Raw genomic sequence first — 8,164 nt, forward strand, 5'->3', positions numbered from 1 at the left:
TATAATGCTAGAAAATAATGGTTTGAATTTTTAGATTTTAGAAATAATATTGTTGTCTTTAATTCCATCCTGACAAGATTTAAAACAATAATTAATCTTCGAGTTTAAATAAAATAATTACAAAAAGATTTTATAGTGGATAGATAATCAATTATATTGTTATTATTAGTATTTTGTTTAACCTTCTAAAATAACAATGAAGAAGAATATGGAGGGGTGTTGTCTTTTTAAAGTACACATTTTCAACAACACAGATATAACTACTACTTGTTGACATTTCATCTTCTAATAGTGAATAAAAAAAATCAAGAAAGCTCCTAATTAGTATCCTATAGTGATTTCTTGAAATAATACTGAAGAAATGTCCCCACGTTACATTGTGCTCTAAGCCTTTTCTGTTTTGAATTAATTTTAAGCCCGCTAATGGCTATCATATTGGCTTTCTTTCTTGATTGAGTTGTGCGCCTTTGGCCTCCTCTCCGCAAAAGGAGCATATATGAACCAGTCTTTTTCGCCTTCCGCGCCCTTTCTGCCTTGTTCGATTGCCATGAGTCGGTTTTTTTTTTTTTTTTTTTTTTTTTCTAAGATTAGATTTTCAGTGATATGCCAACTATTTCATTACTGCATGTCCATCGACAGCGTAAGAAGGCGAGAAAGAAAAAAGGAGCTCTACTGCAAGCAAGCTATTTTCCAGTATTAGATCTTCATTAAGCGTCTAGATTTTCTTAAAAATGAAAAATGAAGGGATGAATATACGGAGAAATACCATGCACATAATCAGATAATTGTGGGTTCAATCATTTCCTTTTCCTGCAAAAAGATAACGACACAAAGAAACGCCAAGGAAACAATCTGTTCTAGCTTTGAGGCCATTCAGCGTGCCCAACTATCACTAGATTAAAGCATATTCATCAGTGTAGATGAGTCCATTTTCTTAAAAATGTAAAAGAAAAAGAAAGGACACAAACATGAGATATACATGCATCTTTAAACTTCGAATTTGACTTCAGTTAATCCTCAACGTGATCAAAATATTAGTCAGAATTGGAGCAAAAGCAACTCAATCAAATGCAAAAAGCTCCTCCAGCTGTTCATCTGTCCATTGCGGTAGTGCAGCTCTTGAAGTTGGTGGTAGTCTATCTTCAGTTCCGTTATAATTCCTCTTTTCTTGGTTGTCAAGGGCACCACCTGAGTCTGCTGCAGCAGTACCATATTCAGTACCTTCCAATATATGGTCAATGCCTGCTTTGTTGTAATTGTTTAGCTTCTCACTTGTCACATATCCCTTGTCATTGTCACTGGTGTCTGGTTCAACAGCCCTTTCTCTTCTGCCACTATCCAAATCCTGTCTCGCCAATAAATGATCTTCCATTGGAAGAGCATTTTCATTTCTGTTGTTTCCAATGCTATGGCATCTGCTTCTTATCGGTGCATCTTCTTCCATCTGTTCATCAATGCACGCAACTGCTACAGCATGTTGTCTCAGACTATTCATGATTCCTTCAGTTCTTCCTTGTGACAACGATAGATTTTGTGTCATCTGTGATCTTTCACCCTGTCCTGTGATATCTAAGGGGATCATAAGCATTTGTGTTAGGCATTTCTTTCTGAAAAATGGAACACCAACAAAAGTATTAAATACTCTTACAAGGAGAGCAAGCATATAATCCAAAGAACAAGTGTTTTTAGATTTCTGAAGGCAGAAAGAAAAATAAGTGCAAAGCCTTTGTGTCCTACCAGAAACTACAGCAGCATTTTTGACTGTTAAATCACGAGCAGAACAATTTTGTTCTGGTGAAGCTCTGCCATCCTTGGTGATGACCTGAAAAAGGTTGGTATTATATTGTCATCAACCACATAAACACTTGCATGATTGCACACATTTTTATACATTAATATCAATTGACATGAAGCATCTAAGCATTTCTTATAATCCAGGACCACAAACTCAAATAAGTTGCTTTGATTTCAGACATCAGAAATCACTTTTCTATTAAGAGATTAGTATTTGCATGTTTTAGAATTTGAAAATATGGAAACTAACAGGAATTTATAGATCCTAGCATGCAAAATCAGTAACTACACTAATATAGAGGATGTTCAGATGTGAACCATCTATAGTTCCGCATTGAGATCCTGACTCCACCATTGCATCAAGAACCTGACTACACTTCCTCACTGCCTGTTTTTATTATTGATCATTCTCAAAGGCAAATCAACCAAATGATGTTAACCTTCACAAATTCTTTAGTATGAGCAGATGTGTTATTCTGATGTATAGAGCAAAAACTTCAGATTGGCTCAGCATATACCCCCAGCCAGAAAGTTAAAATCATAAAAATTAAAGAGTATTAGAACTCCTTTTGAATGAACATAGCAATGGGACATTTCTATAAGCTCATAGAAGTGGGTGGTGAGAGATTTTCTTCACTGATAACTTGGAAAATCGCATACACCAGAAAGAACACATACCTTGACCATGTTACTAAGTGTTATGTTGAGATAACGTGCTAAACGTGTAGGACAAAAAACTGCAACCTGTAAACAGCATTCTTTGATCAATCTCTCAAAGCAGAAACTATCTCATTGACTCCAATTTGAGACATAAGTTTTACCAAAGTCCCAAGTGTCCATATTTAGAGACAATAACACTCCTCTTATTCAAAATGTGATAAGAAAAGCCATGGTCTAGGAACATTTATCATGAACATGGTTTCAGGTGAAGAATAATAGTGAACCTTTTGGACTATCATCACAGCTCCAATAGATATGTCCTTTCCAAAATCTCCCTCAGCGAGGACTTTGTGATGAATGCTAGCATCAATTGTACCCGTGGGGTCCTAAATCAAAACCCACTTCCGTTATACGAAATACATGCATAATTCCTAAAGAAGAAAACAAGAAATTTATCTGCATTTGATATCAAAACCCTTTTTTTTATCAACAAAACAAAACTCCAGTAAACATACCTTTAGAGTCACCATCATATCACCAAGGCCATTTGGTCTACATGATTTAACAATTGCAACAACCTAATCGCATTTTTTAAACATAGAAAATAAGATTCACAAAAAAATGGTTGAAAATAAAATTAATAATACATTCAGCTATCCTAAAATTAGGAAACATGCGCATTTCTGTTACCTTCCCTTACTTTCTCAGGAACCAAACATAGCCTTTGATCTTCTAATTTTGTCTTCTAAATTAAACACATAAGATTCATAATTAGGAATAGATACCTGAGCCACTCTATCAAAACTAGCCCATCTCTTTATCACACTCAAAGGGATCCCAATTGCACCATCACCATCCACCACCAAACCTAAATTGCATAACCCAGATGAATAAAAGACAGAAATAAAAACCCAAACATCAAATGAAAATGAAAATATCAAGAACCTTGATGACGAACAAAATCAACGGCAGAGAGCCAAGGATCACGCGTAAAATCATCATCTTCAGCACAACCACTATCCTCCACAGCCCTTCTAATGTACTCTTGAGTAGGGATTGGTTCTTCTTCTTCCATCAGATGTTCATTAATTTGACTCTTGCGGCGGTGCATGGCAGCTTGTACGGTTCCAGCAGGGCCCGGGATTTTGGAGTAAGTGGTTGTTGGTGGTGGTGGTGGGTTGTTTTGGGTGTTCTGTGAGCAGCGACCAAGAAATGGTTGGGAGAGAGTGTGGTTAGGTCCACCACTTCCACCGGTAGTGGCGGTGGAGGGGGTGAAATTCTGATGGCGTTTGAGAGGGCGGAGAGGAGGGAGGTCCGAGTCTGAGTCTGACGAGTCTTTTAGGTCTAGTGCCTCTTCCCACGGAATGTCCATTTCCTGGTTTCTTTTTTCGGGGTTTTGTGAAAGCGCGGGAAGGATTAGTTTTCAGGAAAGGTTTGTTAACTGCAGGGAAAAGTTAAGTGGCGTGAACAAGTTAAAAGCCTCAACCCGTACCCTGATTAGCCTAAAAAAAATTCAGTCAAAAACTGTTAATATTATTTTTATTTTTTATAAAAAAAAACATGACTCATGACTTAAAATTTATCCTAATTAGATTTAGTGTGATAATTATACTTAAATATATTATTAAATCAAAAAAAAAAAAATACAGGAATATAATAATTAAAATCAAATTTATAGATCTATTATTATATTATTATTTTATTATTTTATTAATAAATGGGTTGAACCCGGCTTAAAGCCTAAGCCTGGCCCGATTAGATTGATTTGAGTCGACTGACGATCCAACAATCTTTTCTCCTTTCTTTTAATATTGTTGGAACCAGCCTAATAATTTGGGTGTGGTTGAAACAAGTTCACCCCAACTTATATACTCACCAGCCCAACCCAATGACTATGTTAATTAAAATTGCACTACATGCAGAACAAATTCACATTCTGCACATCATGGTTTACAGGCAGGAAGAGGGAAGAGAAGAAGGTTTCCTGGTGCAAAGGAGGGGTGTCGTTGTCGTTATTGGTCTGTAGGCGTGGCTAAGGTGGCGCCAAAGCTGCTGTTGATGTTGTTGTTAAAGATTATCTCATAGAGGGAGAAGAAGAAGCTCGCGGTGGCTGTTCCTGTTGCTGGTGAGAAGATAAGGTTGCAAGGGTGTTGGGTTGCTGCTGGCCACGACTTTGGTAAGGTTGTGGTGGCTGAGGATGCGGCAGAGGAAGAGAGGGATAGGGCTAGTAGATGAGAAAAAAAAAAACTAGGAAAAGACTAATTTGTTTTGCCACTTTGCACTTAGATTTCTTGTTTCTCAATGCTTGATATCCATTTCAATTTATAAGGGATGGAAGAGGGACATCTTGTCTATATCAGAAACCAATCATGACCTTTGATTCAAGTGGGAAGGATCTTAACCATTGGTTCAAAGTTGTCATCATGGTCTGTGAGAATTGGGCTGCTAAAGGCTGATTGAGTTGGCCTTTCTAGGATGGCGTTGCGATGATTGTAGGGGCAATCAACTGACAAGAATTAAGTTGTGGTGTAGTACAATGTTAAACCATTATAATGGTGTGTGGTTTGTCCAGTATGGTTGAGATGAAGCGTTAAATATTTTAAAAGAGTAGCCACTCGAGTAGCTTTTTTTCTGGTAAAAAGATAAGAGATGATAAATAGTAACTGGACGACAAGTCGTCTAGTTTTCTCTTTTTTTTTTTTTTTGTCAAAACAACTTCGTTTTGACTTCTTAAGGTTTTAATTAGGGATTTGGCTAATGTTCAAATTAGTCCTTCAACTTTTGATTCCTTTTAATTGCATCCCTAATTGACCTCAAACTTTTAATTTTATGCAATTTTACCCTTGTTGAACTTCAATACCAACCCTAAATTTCATTGTCTTTTTAATTTTGATCATTTGTTTCGGATTTATGCAAATTGGCCATTAAACTTTCAATTTTCTTCAATTTTACCCTTGTTTTCAAACGAATTAAGTCCCTGAAGTTAAGCTCATTTTTAAAAAGGTTATTGGCTATGAATTTCTTCAATTTAACCCTTAAGTGACTATAAACTTTGATTTTCTTGCAATTTTACCTTTGATTTCAATCAATTGACTTTGTAAAATTAAGTTTGGTCCTCTAAAATTATAATCTTATCAATTAAGCCCAAATTAGACTCTAAAATTTAATTTTTCACCAATAAAGTCCCTAATAGAATTAATTTAACCCATTAAAATTATAATCAAGTCCTTGCACCTAGTTAAATCTTTTAATTTGACCCAAATTAATCCTTAAATATAATTGAACTTTTAATTTAGCCTATGGTTAAATTAAATTAGCTTATTAAAAATCTAATTATGTCTCTAGACTTAATTTTTATACATATTCGTCCAATAATCAATTAATTTGACCTTGAATTCACATTGTATCTTAAATATTTTATATATATTAGGCTTTTAATTTCATCCAAAGCTCTAGCATATATATATATATATATATATATATATATATATATATATATATATATGAACCTTCTCAACTTGCTTTTGCTACGTTACCAACCTTTTTTTTATAAGGAAAAAATGGTAAATATTTTGGAAAACCCAAAAAATGGGTTATGACATATATTATTGATAACAAAATATTGTTTATAGGGAAAAAACTTGGAAACACTTATGTGATTAACTTAAATGATATTGATTATGAAGTTAAGTGTTTTAGTTTTTTAGTAGACTTGCCTTGTATTTGTCATAAAAGACTTGGACATGCCAATATAAGATTAATTCAAAAGTCGTTAAAAAAAAGAGCTTATGAACCTGAGTACAAAAAGAAAGTGATTTGTGATACTTTCCGATATGAAAAACAAGTCAAAAGTTCCTTCAAATCCAAGAATCAAGTCTCTACAAATTAAGCACTATAAGTTCTTTATATGGATCTACTCGTGGATAAATGGACACTTCGATGCCTAAGTTAATATTTGAGTTTGGTTGATCATGTGACAAGTATGTAAAACATCAATAGGATGAAAAATAGTGCTAAGTTGTGTGTAAAGAAGCTCTATGTGTTATCTCTGTGTTTTTTTAAATGAAAGAATATCCTCATCTCTTCTCACTAAACTTGAGAATATAAAGCTTATCTTGGAAAAATTCTAGAGTCGTTAACCATGAAGTGCTAGTTTTATTTCATAGCTCACTCTTACCCATATGTAACTTGTACAACTCAACATAAAAGAGTTAACATATATAATAATAATAATAAAGGACATAAAGAGGAGAGAGAAATGGTGGTAAGCTTGTTGTGCTTTGCAATTTGGTCCAACAGTTACAAGATAGCTCGACTAGGCTAAAAAGAATTAGCCCAAACCAAGATACCTTGTTGATCAACCAGGCTAAAAAAATTAGCCCTACCAAGTTACACAATAGCTCAGTCCACAAGACTGCACATAACAAACCAAATTGAGGTTGCATGGACCCGGTAGGGGTTGTATGCATAGTTATCAAACCCGGCTCGGAGGTTGACCAGGTCAAGAGGCCAGGTCCTAGGTTTTATGGGTCAACCTGGATTAACTCGAATTTTTTTTTTTTTAAAATAAAAATTTCATATTTCATATGAAAAATTTAAAAAAAAATCAATGTGAATATAAGCTATACATATTATAAATAATGAAGTTTAAAATAATATTTTTTTAAAAAAAAATTTATCACACATTGAAAAGATATTATGTTATTCTTTTAAATTAAAGTATTTAAACAAAAAAAATTATCCCATATTTAAAAAACATAACTTTTTTACATTGAAAGTGTGAAAAAACTCTTATTATAAACTGTAAAATAAACTTTATGCATTTATAATTTTTTTAATAAAAAAACTAAAATAATTATTTTAATGGATTGAAATAAAAGCCCTGCACATTATTGACTATAAATTCTACATAATGGATGGGCCGTGGGTGTATAAAAAAAAATACACACACACACACACACATACTTATTATATGATAAAATGTTGAAATATTCCAGATTGTTTCTTGAGTCTTAGGACTATTTTTAGTTATGTTGAATAATTCCTCCTTGGTTTGAGGAACATGTTTCTTTCCCTTTGTTAACCACGATTGCATCTTGTAAAATCATGAGTTTGTTATTTTCCTTTGTCACAGTGTAAGGCTATTTAATAGCCACTGCTGCAGCTTAATAAAACATCTTCTTGATCTGTCTCCTGCTAGCGTTAACATATGGTATCAGAGCACAAAATCTGATCACTAGTTTTTCATTACAGGGACTAGATAAGAAGAAGAAACACTGAGAGGAGTGAAACACCGAGAAGGTGAGGAAAACACATACAAGTGAAACACAGAGAGGAGAGAAACACTGTGAGGAACACATAATTTCCAGAATTATGTCATCTGAGAATAGCTTTGTGCAACCTTCTATTCCGCGTTTTGATGGTCATTACGACCATTGGAGTATGCTAATGGAGAATTTTCTATGTTCCAAAGAATATTGGAACTTGATAGAGACTGGAATCACTGCTGCAGCAGAGGACAAGAATCTACGGGAGAAAACCATTGATGAGCTCAGATTGAAAGATCTCAAAGCCAAGAATTACCTTTTCCAGGCTATTGATCGTTAAATACTGGAAACCATCTTGAAGAAGGATACTGCAAAGGACATATAGGGTTCTTTGAAACGAAAGTATCAAGGCACAGCTCGGGTAAAACGAGCTTAACTGCAAG

At 34.3% G+C, this 8,164-nt stretch overlaps 1 protein-coding gene across 1 annotated transcript; it reads right to left on the minus strand.

The window, feature by feature from the left end:
- Nucleotides 1–592: 592 nt before the first annotated feature.
- LOC118046306 (uncharacterized) lies at nucleotides 593–3,885 on the minus strand. Its single transcript, XM_035055140.2, has 7 exons — nucleotides 3,400–3,885; nucleotides 3,240–3,322; nucleotides 2,970–3,032; nucleotides 2,739–2,840; nucleotides 2,473–2,538; nucleotides 1,738–1,822; nucleotides 593–1,569 (listed from the first exon to the last, which is right to left on the minus strand). The coding sequence occupies exons 1-7, from the start codon at nucleotides 3,824–3,826 to the stop codon at nucleotides 1,061–1,063; spliced, it is 1,335 nt and encodes a 444-aa protein (XP_034911031.1). The 5' UTR covers nucleotides 3,827–3,885; the 3' UTR covers nucleotides 593–1,060.
- Between the last annotated feature and the right edge of the window lie 4,279 nt (nucleotides 3,886–8,164).

Source organism: Populus alba, chromosome 12, assembly GCF_005239225.2.
Source record: "Populus alba chromosome 12, ASM523922v2, whole genome shotgun sequence".
In the NCBI taxonomy this organism is placed as follows: domain Eukaryota; kingdom Viridiplantae; phylum Streptophyta; class Magnoliopsida; order Malpighiales; family Salicaceae; genus Populus; species Populus alba.

Excerpts from the sequence above, each read along its gene's own strand:
- LOC118046306 (XM_035055140.2), bottom strand. The coding sequence starts at position 3,826 with ATGGACATTCCGTGGGAAGAGGCACTAGACCTAAAAGACTCGTCAGAC. Across the intron at positions 2,539-2,738 it reads CTGTGATGATAGTCCAAAAG|GTTGCAGTTTTTTGTCCTAC; the intron begins GTTCACTATTAT and ends TGCTGTTTACAG. Across the intron at positions 1,823-2,472 it reads CACTTAGTAACATGGTCAAG|GTCATCACCAAGGATGGCAG; the intron begins GTATGTGTTCTT and ends AACCTTTTTCAG.